Source organism: Psammomys obesus, unplaced genomic scaffold (genome assembly GCF_907164565.1).
Source record: "Psammomys obesus unplaced genomic scaffold, mPsaObe1.curated_primary_1811, whole genome shotgun sequence".
Taxonomy (NCBI): domain Eukaryota; kingdom Metazoa; phylum Chordata; class Mammalia; order Rodentia; family Muridae; genus Psammomys; species Psammomys obesus.
In genome coordinates this window covers 16,619,768-16,642,788 of record NW_026596120.1, presented here as the reverse complement: position 1 = coordinate 16,642,788, position 23,021 = coordinate 16,619,768, and the positions used below count along the sequence as shown (strand labels likewise).

General features: G+C 51.2%; 1 protein-coding gene across 8 annotated transcripts in view; it reads right to left on the bottom strand.

Annotated features, from left to right (window-relative positions):
* Cacna2d2 (calcium voltage-gated channel auxiliary subunit alpha2delta 2) overlaps positions 1–23,021 on the bottom strand; it is a 125,573-nt gene that overhangs the window by 79,336 nt on the left and 23,216 nt on the right. For all 8 annotated transcript variants that reach the window (XM_055629601.1, XM_055629602.1, XM_055629600.1 and 5 more), the window contains exon 2: positions 20,742–20,823. In XM_055629601.1, coding sequence (XP_055485576.1) covers positions 20,742–20,823 — 82 coding nt within the window. The remainder of the gene's footprint in view (positions 1–20,741; positions 20,824–23,021) is intronic.

Sequence of the window (23,021 nt, the reverse complement as noted above, 5' to 3'; positions counted from 1 at the left end):
GATATAAAAAGACTCTCATCTCTTGCAGCCAGAGGCAGAGGAGCTGAGGGTCAGGCACAGGGCTTAATTACAAGAGTCAAGGATCCTGAGGGGGTTACCATCACAGTCTCACCAGATTGGCGATACAAAAACCAGGACCCTGACTGGAGTCCTGAGTCGTGGGATGGGGACATCTGGGTCACTGCACTTGGGAATCTTGAGGTCCCATAAACTCTGAGCCTAGAGAAGAGACACCCCACCATCCCACTAAAAGCTGAGATTTCCCATGACGGGCTTGTTGGAAAGGCCTCCTGTGCTCATGTCTAAGAGTTCATTTCCAAGGAATAACACCGAGACGAAGGCTCTGCTGTCTCACTCTGACCCCTCTACACACCACTGCGTACCCAGCACCAAGCCCTGATAGTCTATCTACCCCACTCGGTACTCTTAACATCTCTGACATTTACATGTGTTTGCTTGCACATGCACACACACACACACACACACACACACACAGACTCTCTAGCATGTCACGTGCTTTGGTCTCTTGATGGTCAAATATCGCCTAGACAGGGCAGGGCCTCTGAACTACCAAACAAACCCCAGGCCAGTCTACAGAGGCTCAAGAAGGCCTGCCATGGGGATTGTGGGGCCTCCACATCCCTACCCTAGGCCTGTGTTTCACATCTCCCAGCCCCCATCTAAGGCCACACTGCCTTCAGAGAGGTTTTACAGGCAAGGAAAACAAAACTCTAAGAACTTAATTCATCTGTCCGTGGTCTCAGAAAAGAGGGCTGACAGTCTATCTGATTCTGACGACAATGACAATGACAATGACAATGACAATCCTTCCTATTCTCCTCTTCCTTCCTTCTGCTGAAGATTGGGCCTATGGCCTTTGCATGGAAGACAAAAGTTCTACCACTGAGCCATATAGCCTTAGTGTTCTTTTTACTCCCCGCCCCCACTCCAAGTCAGGGTTTTTCTATGAAGCACTGGCTGTCTTGAAATACACTCTGAAGATCAGGCTGGCCTCAAACTCAAGGACCCACCTGCCTCACCCCCCCCTCCAACACACATCCATTGCTAGGATTAAAGGTGTACACCACCGAGCCCAGTGTGATTTTCTTTTTTTGAGACTATCTCATTAAGTTTCCCAGGCTGGCCTTGAACTTGTGATTCTCCTGTCTCAGCCTCCTGAGTGAGGCCTGAGCCACCAGGTCTAGCTGTCTATAGCTTTCTGATTGTTATCCCCATGATTTTGGTAATTGCCGGTGGAGCAAGCCAGAGGGCTGGCAAGGGGCTCTGGCACCTTAGAGGAATTAGCTCACATTGGGTTGGAGAGATGGGAATGTATTTCATGGAGCAAGTCTTGGGTTTAGACAGGCATGGATGCATGGAAAGGTGCTACAGAAAGAGGGACTTGTGAGGACAGTTGTGAGGTGGGAGTGGTTAAGGAGCCCTGGTTTGGGGTGATGAGTCAGGGAAGAGAGGTGTGACTTGTGTGAAGGTCATGGTGGACACAGGCCAGGTTTGGGTCCTGCATCTGTTTCACAGCCTCCCTCTTCACCGAGTCCCATATCCATTCCCCCCACCCCCAGGTTCCGGTGCCTGCTCTGAATGGCCAATGAGGCCATCTGATTGGCTCATCAAGGGCAAATAATAGCTTTTGCTGAATTCAGCTGCAGCCAATCAGAGGCAATCAAGCACACAAGAGGCCTGATGGGCCATACAGGCGCACCCACAGGCACCAGGGCTGGCCCCTCTGCCTGGTGGTGAAACCCTCCCCCACCCCTCATGTGTTTGAGAACTAGGGGTGGGGGTGAAGGAACTCTGTCCAGGAGGTCTCAGAGAAAGAAGAACAAGGGGCCCAGGTGGACTCCCAAGCATGGACTCGGCACCTGCTGTGCACTGAACACAGGAAAAGCCGTTAGTGCTGGGGACAACCTGGGAAGGAGACGCTCCCTAGTCGGGCACAGGGCGGCCTGCCTCACAGGCCCCACGGCAGTCTCCCAGGATTTGTCCCTTAGCATCTGTACAGACTCCTTGCCTCCTCCCTGAGGAGAGTGGAGCCTCCAATCAGGCCCCGGGAAAGCAATTTTTCAATCTTCAACTGCAAACACTAATACCGCTGAAGCTAATTTTACAGATTTCCACTTCCAGGCCTCGCCTTTGTCCCAGAATCCCTTAGCCTGGGAGATTAGCAGTTTAGAGACTGGAAAAAAAAATAAGGTATTTTAAAATTCAGCATAAAACGCTCTCTTAGACTCAGTGAGCTAAAAAAAAAAAAAAAAATTATTTAAATTGGAAAAGAGCCTGTAGTGAGGGAGGAGCCAGGCAGGTCTAGTTCCCGCTAGTGGTGAGCTGCTGGTGGGAGGAGGATGCTTTCAGAACCCCTGGACCTGCCTCTGTGCCGTGGCTCAAATCTGCAGCCGTGGATGGGTGACAAAGAAAGGATTGGGAGACCCACACGAGGGAAGCCTACCTGAGGCACTCTGTTTGAGCTCTTCATGTGCCCCCTTTGAAGCCTCTCTGGATCTTCCTGACCCCAACCCAGAAGCCTTTCCAGCTGCAAAGACAGTCTTTGGCACTAGGACAGGTCGGTGGCCTGCTGCCCATTTTGCCAATGAGGTTGATTTCACTCCAAAGCAGAACCTCTCTGGGCCTCGGTTTCTCTGTTAAGTCAGCCCCTGGCTACAAGTCCATCCAGTGCACATAGAGTTCAGAAATGGATCCTGTCTGTCCCAACATACCGCAAGCCCCACACCCGGGCCCTTGCCGACACAGAAAGGCACAGTGTGCTTTGGGCGGAACTCATTCTGCGAGCACCCCTCTATTGCATCTCTTGCAGATGAACAGCGTAATCACTCCACTCTCCGGGGGCCACAAGCTCAGAAACGTCCTAATGAAAAATAAATGTATTTACAGGGAGACGTCAAAGCCGCCAGGATGAGTCAAAGTAATATGCGTGCGACCGGCGCGCGGACTTTTATTTCTTCCCCCTCCACGCTCCAGAGCTGCTCCTGCGGCGTGGAGAGATAAATATTTTAAATAGCGACACTTTGGCAATGCACAGTTATGCAAGACAAGGAATAATTAGAAAATAAATTACTTTTTTTAAACACAGCGTTACAAACATCGGCGCATCAGATTACTGCTTTATGCGGGCCGAGGCCGGCGTGGTTTTTTGAGGAGGCCAGTGCAGCGAGGACCTCAGGGAAGATCGTAGCCTGTCCCCAAAGCCCCCAGATGGAGGCTCCTCCCCCCCTTCTGCCCGCTCTGGGAGGCTCCCAGAATTGAGCTGAAGACCACACTTGGCAGCTTCCAGAAAATCTCGGCGATGGAAAGGCTTCCTCCGGCGTCTCACCAGCAGTAGGCACGGACTAAAAATAGTTTAATCTCCTTGAAAGCAAAAGGAGCAATCAGCAAAACAGACACTCGGGCCTGCATGCCCCACTCCTCTTCACGCTCTGCTCCATCCATCCCAGCCTGTCCCCAGTGCCAAGCGTTGCCAGCTTTTCACAGATTCCAGGAGGGCAGGGTTTCAACGTCCATTCACCTTCCCACCATCAGGAACTTCCTCCTGTCACCGGCCCAGCATGCTACATACGTTGTTTAAATTTTGAGAGACCCCAGGGCATGTAGTGTTAACATGAAGAAACTGAGGCACGGGGAGACGCACTCAGCAGAGAAGGTCATGAGTCAGACAGGAGCTGGTGGCCTTTAATTAGCACTGAACCAACGTCTCCGTGGTTGGCTCCCACAAAACAGAGGGCAAGAAAAGGCAAGGGCTTGCTGGGTGGGGGAGGGGAGAAGGGCCAGCTCCCTTCATGGCTGAGTGCATCTGTCACACAGATGTATTTTACCTGCTGGAACTAGCGCAACAGTTTGACTTCATCATTTTCACCCATTGACCTGGGATGCAATCTGAATCTAGTATTCTGGCCCTACCTTGCTGTGTGATCGAGAGTCTGTCTTGGCCCTCTCTGGACCTCAGTTCCCCAGAGGAACATGTTCCCAATGTCCATGCCTGCTCGGGAACCCACTGGTACCCCTGTTGTCCTCCTAAATTTGTCCCTCATCATTCAGTCCCCTCCCCAATTTGACTCTGTCCACCTGCCCTCCCTCCATGGCTAACTACTCCAGACCAGGAGCATAGGGCATGGCAGTGGGTTCTATATTGCTACCCAGTTTTGCAGGAGAAAAACAAAAAAGCAAGAAGAGAAAGTTCATATGCTCAAATCTACCCTGAAGAGGTCAGAGTAGACACAGCAGAGCAGAGGCTGGTCTCTCATCTCAGCTCCATCCCCCCATGATAACCTCTCCCAGAATGTCACGGCTCGGCTGGGGAAGTCGCTCAGTGGTAGCGTCCCTGTCCAGCGCTGAGGAGGCTCTGGATTTCATGCCCAGTGCCACACACCCACACTCTCACACACACACCCCCTCAACAAACAAACAAACAAACAAACAAACAACACCAGCACTGCCTCTTTAGAGTGCTAAAATGCCTTCTGTCCCCTCTTCTACCCTTTACAGACTGAAGCTAGGACAAAAAGCAAATAGAGTAGAGTCTGGCAGGTGGTCAGCCAGCCTAGCCTCTGGAAATGCCATCAGAGAAATTGGAAGTGAAGGCTCTTTTCCTTCTAAATATCTTTCCTTGTAACCAGCAGTTGCCTGCAAAAAAAAAAAAAAAAAAAAAAAAAAAAAGACAAAGAAAAAAAAAAGTCATTCCGTTATCTTAGCTCCGAGCTTTTCGAGAACAGCCTGTGGCTCCACCTAGCCTGCCCAGCCCTGTGTGGAGAGTGAGGAATGTCTCCCATGGGCTCCAGGAACCCTCCATCTTGCTCCCAGTTCTGGATGCTCCGATTTAGCTGTATCCTCAGGTACAGGCCTGTACCTCCAACTCCAGCCTTTGGCCCTGGTCCGGCTTTTGCCTCTGTAGCACCATGTCCCTCTGTCCCTGTCTCTACACACTTGAAGCTTGGTTCACTTGCAGCAACTTTACTTCCTTTATCATCTCAACATGGTTCCAAGGGCCGAGACAACCTTGCCTTGGACAGACGAGGAAGCTGAGGCCTGTGTCATCTGATTTGAATGGTCTAGTTTGGTCTGACTGTCTCTCTTCTTCAGCTTCTAGGTGAGTTGAATTTCAATAGGTGGCAATGGCGACCAGGGAAGGCTCCCAGGATAGACCTGCTCAGATAAGGGCATGGTAGTGGGTGGAGCTCAGAGACTTGGGGCTGCACTGAAAAAGAGAGCCTGTCCTTGATCACTCAGAACCAGCTAAGGCTTTGGAAAACTGTCCCAAAGGGTAATGGCCTCCTGGCCACAGGATTCTTATTTGCTAGATTGTAGCTACAAAGGCACTGGGCACTGGGGCTTCCCAAGGGACAGCTGACGCCCTGCCACTCAATGGACATCATTCAAGAGTCCCTTCTCCACACCCAGAGCTCCTACCCACACAATTTGGTGGTACTCTGACTTGGATCTCCATGATCTGCTTAAAGATGTACAGAGGGAGGGAAACCCCAACATGGAGGGGAGAAATGGGGTGAAGGGATAGGAACCTCAGAACCAGAGACCAATCTGGCACAGGGAGAATATGCAAAGAGAGCTATAAAGTATACACACTTCGGCTGGACCAACAAGTGTGGTTTTGTGCATAATGAGAACTGGGTTCTTGCCGTTAGAGAGAGAATTCTCTGGAAAGAACGAAGGAAGAATCGAATGAGCCTCTGGCTTGCTGTGCTGGAGCCAGTCCGTTGTGGCTTCACAATTTGAAAATGTATTGAGACAGATACAGGTGTAATTATGGATGTTGTGCCTACTTGGATATGCATATATGTAATTTCCTGCTCCTGATCACAAGAGGGCCTAGAGGTGTTGACAACACACGGTAGCAGTAAGCACACACAGCACCTAGATCTTGATGTCTAGATACTCTTCAATAAATGGAGCTAGTATTCCTTGGAGTTGCTCAGAGTCCAAGGGTGGGGCAGGAAAAATACAAGACACACTTTGAGCATCTTGTGATGACAGAAATTTTTTAAAAAGGGCTCATGCAAGGATAAGGGTACACCCACAGAGCACAGGAGCCAGACTGAAGGACCTCCAGAACTGGAGCAATTTACACGATAAAACTAGTGACGAGACCAGTCTATACACTACAAAGAGCACCCAAGGGTCCACACTGAAATAAATGATTGAAAATGTAAACAGAGGAAAAGAGACAGCTCTGCCTCACAGAAGAATTCCGCTTAATACATGCAGAAGGAACGGTAGGGAAATAGAAAAGCACCATCTGAACACTCCAGTAATGACCGCTGCAGGCAAGCTTCAGCAATGGGATGCTAAAGCTGACAGGCAGGCGTTTGAGAGAAACGGAATATTTGCACAGCCTCACAGTGTCTCCTCCAAGGAAGGTTCGTATTTTTTTTTTTAATTATAAGTGGAAAAACAGCAAGCTTACTATGGAGGAAGCAGATAGCCCAGTAGCCAAGTGACCAAAGCTAACATCACCAATATCATGACATACTGACGTCATATTGCCCTAATACAACACGCTGAAAAGGACACATATCTGTGTTCTTTTTAAAAACTGTAAATGCTCAGCCTAGTCATGAGGAATCTTCAGAAAAAAAAAAATCAGGTGGAGGGGCAAAACAACTGAGGAGCAGTTTCTTGTTTTATTTTTTTTTCTTAGATGATAACGATATTAATGAGTTATAACCCATGATGGGTAAGCTAGGTTGGTTTCCAGCTGTCCATCCTCCTGCCTCAGCCTGTGAAATGTTGGAATTGTGGGTGTGAGTCACCATACCTCGCTTTGGCCTGTACTTTTTAAAAACTGTTAAGACAGGGTCTAGAGAGATGGCTCAGAGGTTAAGTCTTCTTCCAGAGAACTTAGATTCAGTTCCCAAAACCCACATGGTGGCTCACAACCATCTATAACCCCAGTTCAAGGGATCCCATGCCCTCCTCTGACCTCCACAGGCGCCAGGAACCTACATAGTGCACATACATACATGCAGGTAAAACCTCCATATACATTTATTCTTAAAGTGTTAAGATAAGAAAGGATGGGCTGGAGAGATGGCCCAGTGGGTAACAGCACCAACTGCTCTTCTAGAGGACCCAGGTTCAATTCCCAGCACCACATGGCAGCTCACAACTGTTTGTAACTCCAGTTCCAGGGGATCGGACACCCACACAGACACATAAGCAAGCAAGACACCAATGCACATAAAATAAAAATAAATAAAATTTTTTTCAAGAGGAAAGGACAAGTAAAGATATAGAATCCACCACAGATTAGAGGAGATTAAAGAAATATGATAGCTAAATATGATGGACTATCTTAAATGTGGTCCTGGAAGAAAAAAAGGCCATGAGTGCAAAATCTAGTAAAACTTTACATTGGGTTTTCGCTGTGGAGAGCAGTGCTGCGTCAGCTTTTTAGCTGAGATCTATACTCTGATTCCACAAGGCAACTAGAAGAAACTGGGGAAAGGATCAGGCATTTTTGTATTATCTTCAACTTCTCTGTAAGTGTCCCCCCCCCCTAAATTAAAAAGGTTTTCTAAAAAGGGACACTACTGAAAACTAGCAGACACTGCAGCAACAATGAAACAAGAACAAGATGTTATTTTTTTTTAAAGGTGCAAAAAGACATCCTAGAAACTTAAAATACGGTGGTAAAATGTAAAGCTTGATAGAACGATTAGAATACAAAACTAAGAGATTGCCAGACTAAAGTAGAGATGTGTAGAACCAGAAAGGAGGAGGAATAGGAAAGAGAGAGGAATGGAATAAAGAAGGGAGGGGAGCAGAAGGAGGGAGGGTAGAAGAGGAGGGGATGGGAGGAAGAGAGGTGTCTGAGTTAAGGGTTCTCAAAGAACAAAATAATGAAAGGATAAAAAGAATGAGAGAAAACAGTAAAAGAAACCGTTCAAGAAAACTTCCCACCAATGGCGCACACCTTGAATTTAGGTGGATCTGTGAGTTCGAGGCCAGCCAAGTCTAGAGAATTAAGTTCCAAGATAGTCAGGGCTACACAGAGATACTCTGTCTTTAAACCTCCCCACCCCCAAAATTTCTTTTTAAAGGAAAAGAAAAGAAAACTTCAAAAAAGTGAAGGGCAGGAGCATGTAATTTTCAAGTGTCCACTGAGTGGAAAGTAAATGCCATACAGTAAGTACAGGATTGTTTGAACTCTGGGCAGAGGGAAAAATCTTATGTTTTTTGGTTAAAGAAACAAAACAAAACAGGTCATATACAATGGGTCAAGACTCTGAATGCTTTGAAACTCTGTGTCAAGAGGCTGGACTCGAAGCCGCCTCTGATTCCTGTGAGGTGCAGAGGGTCAGGAAAGCTGAGATCTGCAAGCCAAGAGCTCTGTTCCCAGGAACCTTTCTCAGGAAGGCAATGAAAACGTTCTCTGCCAGACAAAGGAAAAAAAAATCAAGGAAGAAGAGGCCACAGGGCCCAGGAAAGAGGGGACTTGTTCCAGAGAGGTTACAAAAAATCCCAGGGACAAGCCCCGAGAGTGAGTGTCGAGGAGAGTCAGCTCAGAGAGGAGTCAGTGTTCACTGGAGCAAACTGGACGGCCCCAGACAGGAACTTTTTGTCTTATGAATGGAACCTAGAAGCTTGAATTAGACGAGGGTCAGGCACAATAGAGGGAGTCTGAGGCAGAATAAAATACAGGTTCAAAGAAAACTAAGCAAAGAAATTAAGAAGCAAAACCCCCGACAGCTGTCATCTCCCGAAAACAGCTAAAAAAAATTGTATGTGCTGTGATAGGTCAGGACAAGGTCAGCAGTGAGTTCAAATCTAACTGTATCACATGATGACCCTGGAGGGCTAGGACCAGGGTTGGAGATGGGGCGAGTTCTCCTCTCCCACAGCAGGGTACCCTGTGGATAATGCCTAAAACTGAACAGCCATGCAGAAGCGACGTAACTATGTCATTCTGAGATTCTGAGCCTCTGGGGAGTTGGAAATGCAGTTGGGGAGAGGGGGTATGGGGGATGGGAAAGGAGGGGATTGGGGGCTGCTGTGCTAACACAGCCGGCCCAGTGTAACCACTACTTTACGGCAGGCGCCTTTTAATGCAGACTTAAAAACCCTAAATTTTAAAACCCATCTAGAAATGTCAGGGGGGTGGAGAAGGCAGAGAAGCAGAGGGAAGAAGGGCAAATAACATAGGTAGAAAGATCAGAGACAGGAAACCACTTTGACCACCTTTCCTTTCGGCCTCAGGACAGGGGCAACAAAAGGGGAGGAGCTAACTGTTTCCCCCAGCCTGAAAGTGAAGGCAACTTGAGGTTTTGATTCTCTGATCCACAGATACAGACTAGGCTCCGCAGACCAAAACAGCAATTTAAGTGTTTGTGGCCTCTGTCCTGGGGTTCCTTCACTACATTTTCCCCGAAGTTGGAAGTAATCAGAAAGGGGTAGCAGCCACAAGAGCAGTCTGGCAGATAATGCCACCCATCTCGGGGGACCGAGGGACAGTGCCAAGGAAGGCTGGAGACTCCGGTTTTTCACAATTGCTGGAGCTTATACCAAAGTCAAGGGGCCCATCTTCTATGGACTCATAGGCACTCCTGCCTGGGAAGGGCTGGGAGGAAGAGTGGCTCTCTGGGAGGCGGGGCTGAGTAGACCATCCATTTGCTACCTCTCACGGCCTTTGTGGAATGCAAACTGTGTAATTTATAGGGTATGCACAAACTCACCATCCCTCAACCCTTTGGCCTTTTACTCAGGGGACAGGGTGGGAGCCCCAGGTCCTGAGACAGGAGGACCAGGATGTGGCCTATACTGGTACACCTCAGGCCAAATCAGGTTCAGAAGAGCAGTTTGGGAAAATCAGAGCACTGGGCTCTTCAGCCGGTGGCACGCTGGACCCAACCCCACTGGGTGGGCTCAGTTCTCCCAGCGGACCACATGTTTCAAAGGAAAGACAACACACTCTAGAGCCCCATCACTGTCTTGGCCTTTATGAGGCCTGGGGACTCCCATGCCCTTGTATGCTTTGGTGGCACCACAGCCCCTCCCAGGACCCTCCCAGCTGCTGGTGCCCCAGGATGTCGGCATTGCCAGAAATAGTAACCTTTCACATCACATGTTCACTGGTACTTTATGAGGAGTTCAAGGTAACGGGAACTCCCCTGAGTCAGCCCCTTGGCCACGTGTGACCTTCTAAAAACTTAGTTATGATTTGTGGGTGTGTTCATTCATGTATGAGAGCACAAGTGCATGTATGCCAAGACATATGTATAGAACTAAGAGGACAACCCGGGCATCCGTCCTCACCTTCCATCTTGTTCAAGCTGTTGTCTCTTGGTTCTTCATTGCTGGGTAAGCCAGGCTCGTTGGCCAGTGATCCCCCCAGGATTCTCCTATCTCTGCATTCAATCTCCCTGAGATCACTGCACACAGATTTTCCTTGGGCTTTGAGATTTCAACCTCAGCTCTCTATGCACTGAGCTATCTTCCCGGCCCTGTCCCTTTCATAGTTCCGAGATGAGTTTCTATGGAGGCTCTCTGGGTACGTCCTACCCACGAAGCCGACCTGAAGTGGGAGGTGGAGGCAGCCCATTCAGCTTCCTGGGAACCTCCAGTCTGCTCCCCAAAGAGCTGTAGTCTGAGGGGTAAACTGTGCAGGCCCCCAGGGGTCCTAATCAGAAATAGAAGATGTCAGTGAGTTTTCAGGGCCCGGCTTCCCGTCCACCCCCAAGTAGGCTCCAGACCTTACTGCCTCCCTCCCCTAGTAGCTCCTCCGCCACTTAGCCATGGAGATAATTTACATAATGCACCAAATGTGAGCACAATAATGGCTGGAAAGCAGGGTGCCCGGTAGTGGCTCCCCTCGTGGACCCTAGGGAGAGAAAACACCTGCTCCCACACCACCGCCTCCTCCCTCATGGAGCTGTCCTGTAAGGCTGCTGGGAAGCAGGGCCTCTAAGTGCTCAGCAGCTGCCAAGAAGAGTCTAGAAAAGACGCATCTGGCCCGAGACAGGGACTGGAGCAACCTCAAGACAAAGCTGCACACTGGAGGAAATTTCCAAAGTGTTCAAGTTTGGAACACAAATCCACCCAGCCATGCTCCTGAAGTCCACACCCCTGCTGGGCCCAGGCCCCGAATGCTGATCCTTCCTGGAAGAGGCCGCTCCTCCAGGCAGGAAGCTTTAGCTAGGCTGCCATGGAGCCAGGCTGCAGCTGCCCAGGAGGCGGTCACGTTCAAACACAAAGGCAACGATGGAAGGGGGAGAATACATAAAAATTACTGGCATGGTAATTGCTTTTTATATAAATGTTCCTTTTAAAAGTTTTCCCCAGTGGTAAAGTCCCTCTTTAAAAAGAATAAATTCACTGCACACCAATTTATTCCACGCCTATAGATGGAGCATAATGAAAGCTCTTCCGTCAACACCTGATCAAGAGGCAAGTGGTTGCCTCTTGACCCAGCTACCCAGTCTGACTGTGCAATGATGCGGTGGAGTACTGGGGTGGGGCTGGGGGTCTTTGAGGAACGAGGGCAGGAGGTAGTATTGAGTCCAGACTGTAGGACTCTGGTACAGAGCTCACCATTGTCTCGGGAGCTGTGCTGGAATGGGAGGTGCAGAGCAGAGCCGAGCAGCTACAGCCACTGGAGGTAAGAGGAGGGAGAGTGGGCAGTTTTGAGGGCCCTCATTTCGTGGGGACAGGATAGCATAGGCATTAATGCAGGGAAAGCATGAGGGGCTACTAGAGCTGACCGAAGAACAGCCCAGCAATGCCTGCAGGCTCGAGCGCTCTCTACACACACAGGAGGCACCTGTGCCCTCTGACCAGCCACAGCTCCATGGGCACAAGGTCCAGCCTTTGTACTGGATTAAGGACAGAACGAACCACCCTGCACAAGGTCCACGATCTCCACTGTGGGGTCAATTCATCCTGTGCACAGACAAACAACTGATGGCGTCCCGTCTCCCTGCAGGGAAACGCACACGGTATCGGGGGATGACTTGGGGAAACCGAGTGTGTAATGTGTGTTCCTCATCCCCAACTGAGATTTCTCAGCTTGGATAACGAATCCGTTAAGTCGTTCTCACCTGCTTAGGTGGCAGAGCTCTTGGCATCTGCCTCCTCCAGTCCCACCCTGCCCTGTGCGTGCCTGCACACAGGCGGCTCTCGGAGCCACACACTGAGCCACAGGCACCCTCTTGCCTGGTCACGAATGCCATGTGGAATGCATGCAGGCGTGGCCACGCCCTTCTGTGGACACGCGAACACTCGTTTGCCCATACCCCCTTGTAGCACTCACACACAGCGCCTCTTCAATATGAGCACACACGCGTGCTCCCACTCCTGCTCAGCCTCATGCACACTTTACCTTCATGCACACTTTACCCTCTCCTGTGCACAAGCCCAGGAGTCACGTGTGCCAGTTTCAGCATGAAGGCTCGGTCTCTCAGTGAGTCACCTAATGGCCTTCCTGGTTGTTCAGGTGGATTCTGGAAGGCCTGGACATAACTCTGCCCTCTGCCCAGGGTTTCTGTACTCCATGTGATGAAACCACAAGACTGGGCCTCCCAGAGGGGCCTGGCAGCCTCTATATACATTAAAGATGCAAAGGCTGATGGGAGTGGGAAGTCCTAGACACCAGGGGCCTTGGCCTTGATCTAGAGGGCTCCCTGGAAGAGGAGAGCTGCGATCTGGGTTTCAATCAGCAGAGAGGTGGGGAAGGTGGATGAGGAAGACTAGCCAGCAGATTTGAAAGAAGTCCAGTGAGGGTAAGGGCACAGGGCAGCTGGGGGGCCCAAAGGCTGAAGTAAAGCCTCCTGCTACCTCTGCTCAGAGCTTCTACCCTAGCTAAGACTTCACACCACTCCAGAACGGCCCATACTCCCTGGCTTCAGCCAGATGCCAGCACATCTGGGAGTCAGCTCTTCTCTAGGTTGCCTCACCCAGCCCACGCCCTCTATTTCCTCAAAGAAAGGAATCAGGGATCCTGTATGTAGATAGCGTTCTGGCAGCCCCATACAGGCTTTTCTCTCCCAGGGCAGCCAGCACTGACTTCCCTTCCCTCATGCAGGGGCTAGATGGTATCCTTAGCTTTGTGGGACATTCTGAGCCCCAAACGCCTCCTTCTCAACTTTTAGGTGTCTACCTTTGCCACGACCTGATCATTTGTTGTCACAGCCATGTAGTGTCTACACACATAGCATCATATACTACAGCCATGTATGTGCACAGCCTGTTTCTTATCCTGCTCTGCGAGTGCCTGAGGCAAGGCACCCAAGCCTAAGTGCCAGTCATGTGGTTATCCAGCTTATGAAAAGCCAAGGATAGACAAGGACAGGGCCTTAGGGGTCTACTCAGGATCCAGCTACTTGAGTCTCCTCCCTCTGTGTGAAATAATAGGTTAGCCAGCCTTCAGAATCACCAGGTCCCAGGGCTAGGAGAAATGTGAAGGGAAGACCAAGTCTGTGGCTTCGTTACTTTCTCCAGCCACGGCATCTCTACACATGTAGACAGGACAGCTGTACTCAGGAAAGGTGGGGAGAGGACACCTCCATTTTCAGCCTGGTAGTGGGAAACGCTGCCTGTGCTGCCCATGGGGCTGGCTGTGGTTTGTCAAAACCAATTACTTCTCTGCTTCTGCCAAGTGCTTGGGGCTCCATGAATCTGAGTCAAGTGTCGCCATGGCTGTCACTGATCCAGCAATGGATAAGAAGGGGAGCAGGGAGGAATACAGACTGGGTCAACTGTCCCCCATGGCTCAAGATGGAAGCCCATCTAGGTCCTCCATCCCATCCCCCCTCTCCCACCCTGAATCACCAGGACCAGCCTTTGGCTCTAGACTCAGAGATGGATGCAGAAGCTGGGGGACGAGAGCAGAGCCCCCAGCTACTTTCAGAAGCTACAAGAGCTGGGACTTCATAGAAGCTGGGCCTTGTTGTCCTGCCATGAAGCTGGCTTCTCTGGGGATCTCAGAGAAGAGCCCATGTTCACCAGATCATTCTCCCCACGTATGTGCAATGTTGAGAAGTGTCTTGTTTTATAGATAGGCATTGGGTAGGTGCTCCTTCTTGGCAGGCATCACCAAAATTCCTGAGACAATAGAACTGAGGGGTCTTCACTTCAGGGAAGTCCTGTCTAGCTGGAAAGGTTTTGTTCGTGTCTTCCAAGAGTGCCTCTTTCTTAAGATGAGGGACTCTGAGATCCCTGAAGCTTCTACCTAAAGAACCCCTCCTTGATCCCAGTAGTGGCCTGACCCGCCGACCTCCCCATTTCTGGGAATAGCCCTGAGCTTGGTGGCTTTGTAGCGTCCCCTAGTTTATACTAAGCAAGATGCCATACTCTTTTTATAGGGCTCGAGAGAGAAGCGGGTAACTTGCTGGCTAACCGGATAAATCAAGTCTTCTGGGATGTAAAGGGTCCTTTGCCTTAACTTCCACTATTTCCTTCCCATGGTGTCTCTGCATTTGGCTCCCTACACTTTTGGGCAAGAAAACCTCTATCCTTCATTTGCTCATAGATGCTATTTATTCCAGCCCTACCCAAGCCTGGTGGCCGTCTGCTTTTCTCAGTAAAATGTCTCCAAAATACGTCATGATCAGCTGGGATGAGAAAACCAATTTTCAAAATCTGGGGTTGAGCTAGGCAGAGAAGACAGTCTGATGTCTGATTTTTTTTTTTTTTTAAATCTGTGACCAACCCTTGGAACTGCAATCATTTTGTTCGAGAGATATAGAAGAAGGATGACATCCCGTGCTTTTAGAGCTCTCCCTTACCTCTCCTTGTCTCTTCTCCCCTGAGACTCCTATTTCTCCCATGAAGACAGAACTGCTTGGATCCTCATTTCTTATGTAGGAGGACATGCCCCAAGTCCCAGAGTAAAAATCCAGCCCTGTCATTCCCTCCCACATTACCCTCCAGTTGCCGCTTATGGCATAGGCCCTAGGCTCAATCCCACATCCGACTCAGTGTGAGCCCAGGGCAGTGTCTGCCTTCAGCAGACACAGAGCACCTAACATGTCTCTCCCACTCCAAGCTATTCCTCATGCCCTTAAGCTGACCTTGGGTGTGTAACTTCTTGTCAAGAGCTTGAAGCCAGGGGGCCCTGTCCCTAACCCTATATCACTGACTGACTCCATCTAAGAATTTTCTTCTAGACCCCTCAGTGTGTATGGATGCTCCAGAAACCTTGGCAGTACCTTCCTGCAGAGATGTCCAAAATCCTAGAAGTCATCTAGCGAGACCCCCTGCCTCAGCCCTTCGCTGCTGAGACTCCAGGGCTGAAGGGCAGGTATGTGTGCCCAGGCCCCTTCTGGGTTTTCCTATCACTGTATCTTCCACCTGCGGAGGCAGTTCTGACACAGCGCCCTCACAGTTTCAGAAGAAGGTTAGAGGGGAGGATTGGGGCTGGGGGAGGAGCTGAGAAAGGTACTTGGGCCTGCCCAGACTCCGGCAGACTTGCAGGAGCTGCCAGGGTCGCTGGTGCTTGCAGCAGAGGTAAGCCACAGGAGCCAGAAGTCCTACCTAGGGCAGTGTCCTGGGGCAGCCGCCCTCCACCCTACTTCCTGCATGCCCTCTTGGGTGTGTTGTGTGAAAGCGTAGACCTTAGCCTGGCTGGCCCACAGGCAGCAGTTCCTGCCATAGATGAAACAGCTTTTAGAAAAACTCCCCAAAAATGGAAATTTTTTTTCCATTAAGCCTCATTGGCGAGTCTGCATTTCAGGGTGGAGCAGAGGGCAGCGACCATTTCCCATGTAACAGAGCTTATCCCTACTCAGGAAAGCGTGCTCTAGACTTTATGGCCCCTGGGGAGGGGTGGGGCAGGTTGCCACACCAAAGGTGAGAAAGGGAAGGGAAAAGGTAGCGAGTAGCCTGGGCCGAGACAGGGCTTGGCCAGGCTCGGATGCACCCGCCTCTCTGTAAGCAATTATGCAGCGGCCTCATCACGTTTCAGACGCCCTCCCAGGAGCCCCCCCCCTCAGCCCCATGCATCCCCGCTGGGTGCCGAGCAAGAGGACCATATGGAGGGAATAATAAGACAATTAACTTTCCATTAAAGAATAATATATGTGGGTTTTTAGGGAGGCAAGCGACAGCAATCCCTACCCAGCGGCATATTTCACACCCGAGCCCCTTACCACCCGCCCCCGCTAGGACGCGCCTCACATCACCATCATCTGCGAAAGGAGAGAGGAGGGTGCCACCGGGCCCCAACGGGAGCAGGCAGCTGGATGGAGGGGTGGGTCTGCGTGAAGGGGTGGGGTCTTCGAGAGAGGTGAGGGCAGGGCCACCAGAATGATAATTGTTGTTGGGGGGAGCAGCTAGTGAGGATCTGGGAGGGGATTTGTGGGGTTGCCTCATCATCCCCTGGTAGGCTCTTGGTGTACTGCACGCCTAAGGAGCTGTTTGCTGCCTGACTTTCAAAGGCACATACAAACCAGTGTCCTGATGGAAGGACCCACCATGGGGCCAGGGGTCACAGTCTCAGCCGTTGCCTGGCCCTTCTGGGACTGCTTCAAACCCCCGGTGCCTCTCTGCACCCAAGCATTGTCCCTGTTCTTCTGTCCCGCCCCTCTATGTTTCTGAGGTTCCATGCCACTTCAGGGCACTGCTAACCTTGCCTTGGATGCCCAGCGCGCACTCTCCTCGAATGGGGGGACAGACCACATCTTCAGCAAACGGTAAAGCCAGTGTGCAAGCATGCAGAGGTGCCAGCTGGGGAGGAGGGGAGGAGGAGGTGGGGAGGAGGCAGAGAGACATTTCTCAAAGGCATCTACAGAGGACCCTGGATGTTTCCAGACTTTGGTCTGCTCCAATAGCCAGCTCCAGATGTGGCACTCGGCAAATATTAATTACACATTCCTGGGAGCGCTGAGCTGATGAGCGGGACGAATAGCCAGGGGCGAACAAGACAGAGCAGGATGGTGGCGTTGGCGCTGGTGTAGAAAAGCTATTTTTGGTTCTCATAAGAGGTTGAGGAGCCATAGACACCATAAGGCCTGAACTCAGCACACTGTTTGGAGGATGGTAGTTGGGTGGGACCCACTAGGGGCTTATCAGTTTAGGGAGCTGCTGTCTAAGCTGGTTTGTTTGCCTTGACACCCACCCTCCAGCACCCATGGCTGGCCGGTCTGAGCTCCAGGACAGGACTGGCTGTCGGAGATGAGTGACCAGGACCTTGGTTTACCTCCTTAATGATAGATAGGTCTCTGAGGATAACCAGTAAGCACGTAGCTGGACTAGGATCATCGTGCAGGGGAAGGCAGTTTGAGATAGAGGCAGGGCCGTGGGTATTTCTGCCCTGACCAGCAAGAGAGGGGCACGGAGTTGCACACGGGTGGTATGTTTCCAGAAGACACGCTGTGGTCCCCCGGACATGGCCATCTCAGTCTCAGGTCCCCGCTCCAAGCCAGCTCTGTGACAGCTTCCTCTCCTAGACCCAGTCAAAGGTCTTCTTCCCTGTGAGTATCTCAGGCCAGAAACCCATCCCAGGATGTACCTGACGTACCAGTACCAGGTGTGCCTGATGGTGGCCCTGTGCCTGATGGTGGCCCCGTGCCTGATGGCAGTCTCTCCTGCTTTGCTTTTCACAAGGTCTCCAGAGTCACTCTCCTTGTACCCTAGACATCCATTCAGAAGTGGGAATGTCCCTGACCTAGGCTTCAAAGAGGAGAGACCTGCCCTTCTCCTCAGCCTCCCCTTGCACCCCCACCCCCACCCCCCACCTGATGAATTATTCATCTTGATATCCTCATTATGCAAATGAGCTCGGAGCCCAAGCATATGTTCCCTGCTCTCCCCCTAGGATGGGGACAATATGGTGCTGATGGGGGTGGGTGGAGAAAGGGCTCAGGAGACCTCACTCGGCCCCATGGGTTGTGGAGGGGACAGACTGCTTAGGGCTCATACTTTCATGGACTGTACAAGGAAAGTGGGCTCAAGAGCTGAGGCTGGGGGTGGGGCTATAGTGCCCATGAGAGCACAGCTCAGGGGTGCCTGGCTAAATTAAGGAAGCAGAGCTGATAGGTTGGCACCAGACTAGGTGCTGGCCTACAGTCAGATGAGGAAACATGACAGAGTCGTCACAGGAAGTGGTATGCCATGGTTTCTAACCTATAAATGGGCCACAGTCTGCCCCCAGCCATGCCCCCCATGGGGTTGTGATAAGGTTGGGAGGAGGAAAATGCCAAGGCAAGGAAAACTCTCCCAAATGCCAATGTCTGCAGATTCTGCTCTCTTGCAGCTGCCAGCCCTTGAGGCTCCAAGCTACTGGGGGTGGGGCAGCCTCTAGGAGTAGGGCAGGCAAGGAGTGAAGAAGCCATGGAGGAGGCTCTCATCGCCCCAGTGGCAGGTGTTTGGGGAGCTCAGAATCAGCTCTGAGGAGGGGCAGCCCCAGGGGGGCCTAGGCTGTCAGCTTGGCAGCACTTGTGTGAGGGTCTGTGATAGCACTGGTGGCTGGGTCACAGCTCTGCACCATCCGTGCTCCTGACACGTCGGAGCCAAACACAAGCAGGCTACACCGGCCCTCACACGGGCATTGGAAGAAAAGGAGTGAGGGCCAGGGTCGGATGTGAACTGTGGAGCTGGTGGGGAGCTCCCTGGCTAGGTCATTCCTGCTCCCACAGATTTGCTCTCTTCCTCTAGAGCTGTACACCTGTCCCCTCCCCCATGGACACGTCTTGGCAGAATATTCTGTGCTGAGAAGCTGTCCCAGAGCTGTCAGCAAGAAGAGGCTGAGGAAGCAGGTGAGAAAAACTGGAGCAGGACAGAGCCACGGAGAGCTGGCAGCCATGAGCAGCGGAGGGATTGCCAAGAGAAACGGACGCTGGGTCAGCATTTCTTTGCCCACCTGCCATACCAAACACATCCCTACCCAGGTCTCCACAGCCTTAGGCATCCCCTGTGCACTCAGGGGAAGAGAAATAGCCAGAGGACGGGCTGGAGCAGGAGTCAGAAGCCCCAGCTCTGCCACAAGCCAGCTGCAGCAGCTTGTTCACTGTTGGGCTGGTTGAAAGTCAGAGAGGATATGCTCATACTCCATCCAAGGGGAGAGAAAATTACCCTAGGAAAGCAAAATGACCAATGAAGACAATCCTAATGATTTCCAGGGGGCATGGGGAGGTATGATTGGCTTTTTCATTGCTATCCTCACCACCTCATCATCCAGGCAAACCTCCCAGCAAAGGAGAAGAATCAGAGGGACCCAGGTCTCTCAATGGTGCATACTACAGGTTTACTGAGTCGGAATCCATGTCCGGTCCTCACCATCCAGGAGGATCACTGGTCCAGATAGGTCCACATCTCATGCATGTAGTGTACATTATTTTTCATAAATAAATGTTCTGGGCTGCTCATAAATGCAAAATCCTGGAGGGTTCTTAACTGGTACACCTAGTGCCCCGTAGGGAACTTGGAAAAGCATGCACTACAAGTTCCAGGGACCTACCATTCCTCCATTAACCCACACAGTTGCACTTGGCAGTGCCCACTTATAGCCTGGTTAGTGCAGAATGCTATTCCTGAGCCTAAATTGACTCCTGTTCCGGAACAGCTTTTCCTACAGTGCCTTCTCTGTAGCGGCTTCCAAGTGCAGCTGAGTCATTGAGAGTTCACAGGAAGAGTAGGATGGGGGCTACTGCGGTTCAGGCCCAGCACCGGGAGAGGGAGGCTGCAGAAGCCTGGGTGATTTCAGGGGGAACGTTGAGCAAGCTAGTAGCTCAGATGTTCAGACTTGGATGCTCCTCCTCACCATGTTGCCCACTGATTAGCCATCTATGATTAGCATCGTTTATGCCGGGGACTACATCCATGAGCAATGTCACCACTTCCTGGGCACCCAGAAGCTAACCCTGAGAAAGGGCTGAGGATGATCCTTGCCTGGCTCTGAGGGTGTATCTCCTGACCCTGGCACTGGCCAAGAAGGGTGACAATATTTACTAGACTTTCAATTGAACCCCCAATAGTAACTGTCTTCTCCGCTGTTCCCAGGCCAACTATGGGAAGGAGATGTCCATTCATTCCTCTGCTTGGTTCTGGCCAGGACCTCTCTGTACAGAGCCCAGCAAAGAAGTCCTACCCTATTAAAGCCTCACACCCATTACTGTAAGAGCTTGGCTCTCTGAGCCTCCGCATCCCACATAAAGAGCTCAAGCCTGTAGCCTGACAGCAACACATTTTGCAGCCTTCTGGGGGTGACGAATGGCCTGCTCTTCACATCGCTATTTCAAACATTAACATAATCTCCCAGGATGAATGTGGTCGCTGGCGTCTAATCAATCACCCCTCCCGCACCTTGATCCCTCATTCCGACACTTAAAGTAGGCTTGCCACTTCACAGAGACTATAGTGGCTGGAATGCCAGCCTCCCACCCTCTTTCCTGGGTCTTGCTTGGCTTGGCCATACTGTTTACTGATGAGACATCTGGCTTCTGTGCACCCTGTAGCTGTGGCCCCTCAAGGGCCTGGGTTCCCACCCACAGCACTACTTCAAATATGGAGTTCACCAACCTTGAAAACTGAAAAGCCCCAACACCCTTCCAGGCACGAGGTTCATCAGACTGGGCCACCATTCCAACAGGTATCTGAAGAAGGTCAGACCAAGACCCCAAGGAGCACTTCTTGAGATCTAGCTGTACCTCACTATGCCAGGGCCTCAACAATGCCACCTCCTCCTCACTCCCTCGTTTCCATACCCTTTCCTCACTCCTGCTGGGAGGAAGGTCCCTGCAGGAGAGTGAGGGCACCAGCAGCCTTACCTCTCGGAGCTGCTGCACGCCTCCAAAAATCCGCATCACGCCATCGATCTCCTGCTCCAGGCGCCGGGCCCAGTGCTGCATCCTGCAACCCAGAGGAGAAAGAGATGTCAGGAGCGCCTGCCAGAGCTGCAGCTACAGCACCCGACTCCCCAGCCACCCAGGGCCACCAGGACAGAGACTCACTCCACTCAATTTTCACCAGGGAAGGAACAGACACAAGGAACCAGAGTGAGCCTGTGATTTTTCCCTTTGAAGTCTGGCCTGGTGGCCTAGGCTTTCCTCACACTGACTGGTGGCCAGGGAGGAGAGGAGAGGGCATTATGGATTCACTGAGGGAGTTTTAAGCAGGCTGGAAGAAGCCTGCAGGGAGGCTATTGTTAACTGTGGAGACCAGTCCTCGAGGTAGCTGTTCTGAACATGGGGACTTCCAGGCGCCAGGGAGGACAGAGACATGAGAAAGCCAGGTGAAGTCTGAGGACAGGGAGGGGACACTGCTGTTACCTCCAACCCATTATGTAAACAGGAGGAGGTGGAGGTACCTACCTCCCCGGGCCTCAGCTGAGCATGAGACACAGAGCACTTCCAACTCAGATGGCCCTTGCCTTTCTAGTTCCCTGGTAGGAGATGCTCATCAGAGAGCCAAGGCCAGATGCCCACCATGAGCCCACTCAGGGCTCCAGTACAGATCATCCAGTCCCTCTCTGGAAGTCTGGGAAGCAGAGGCTCTGAACTGCATGCCTGGACAGGCCTCCTGGACACTTGAGCCACCACAGGATCATTTAAAACCATCTCTGTGTCTCTCAGCTTCCTCTTCTGGAATGGGGAGGTAATTTGGGGCCATCTCTTAGAATGGCACAGGAAAACGGAAGACTAGGTGAGCCAAGGATGCTGTAAGGGAATCTCTGTGAGTGGACAAGAAGAACAGGTGTCTGTATGACCTGGTATCCTCAGACTTACATCCATTCTAGCATGCTGTAGACCAGGTTCGTCTAAGGAGCTCCCCAGTTAGGGACCCACCACAGAGATGTAAAGAAGCCATGGGTTCACAGGACACAGTGGAGAAAAGCGATGTCAGAAAAGTTGCAACTGTCCTCACCATCCTTCTCAGGGCCAGCAACATCCCCTAAGGTCTCTTAGGGCCAGGACTCACTTCTGGCTCCTTGTCCCACATTCTTCCTCAGGCCTGTGCTAGGAGGGGGGTTGAGCTCATGCCATTGTGTGTGCCCGGGTCGGTTGGCATGGGAACTCAGAGCAGGAGGCGGGCAGATCACTAATTGCAATTTGCCAAGCTGAATGTCAGGACCGTGATGGAAAAAAATCAACATCAAAAGAAAGAGGTATTAGCTTCAGCTTGTTGTGGGCTGAGCCACAGCCTGACTCCCCAACTCTGTTCCCCACCGTAGGAACAATCTAACCTCAAGTCGGTGTAGAGCCAGGCTGTGAGCCTCAGCTGCCAGCCTGGGGAGGGAAAGATGCACCACACAGAAGCACCGTCTCAGCCTGACCCCGTCCACCAGCACTGACGGCACCCAGACAGTGTGGCAGGTGGCTCTTTCATGATCCTGAGACTACAGAGCCTTGGGGGCTAACAACAGAACAGAGTCTCAGACATTCCTCTTTCTGGGTAGAACGGGCAGGGTCAGGGACCCCTCAGCTCTGCCCTGACCTTAAACCTGACCTCAGCCATTCATTGGTTTATGAGACAAGATACCAATCATAATCCTATAGAATCTGATTCATGCAGAACTATGATTCTACAGAAGGGCACCCACTGTGTGCTAAGTACAGTACCAGTACGTCATGTGCCCTCTGGCTTCAGTCTTCACGAAGGCAAACAAAATCCCCAAATCACAGAGGTGGAAGCTGAGACTCAAAGGGTTTAGTGACCTGTCTAAGGTCACTCATCCAGGAGAGGGTGGACACAGAGATAATTACAGAAGTTCGCCTGCTGGAGTCGAAAGAACTGACACACAAGAGTCAGCCATGAGCATCTCTTTCCAACTGGGCACATCACCTGCAGTGCTTGAAGCCAGCCACAGTGGGAACACTTACACCACAGGAATGGGCAAATGTTAGCAAGCACAGCCCCGCCCGCCCCGCCCTTACCCCAGCAACAAACTTACAAGCATTTTAAAATTCTTTGAGAATTTTTTTTTTTTTACAATGTTTTCTGGTCATATCTATCCCCTCCACCTCTTCCCATATCCATCATTACCTACCAACTTTATGAACATTTATTTATTTATTTATTTATTTATTTATTTATTTATTTATTTATTT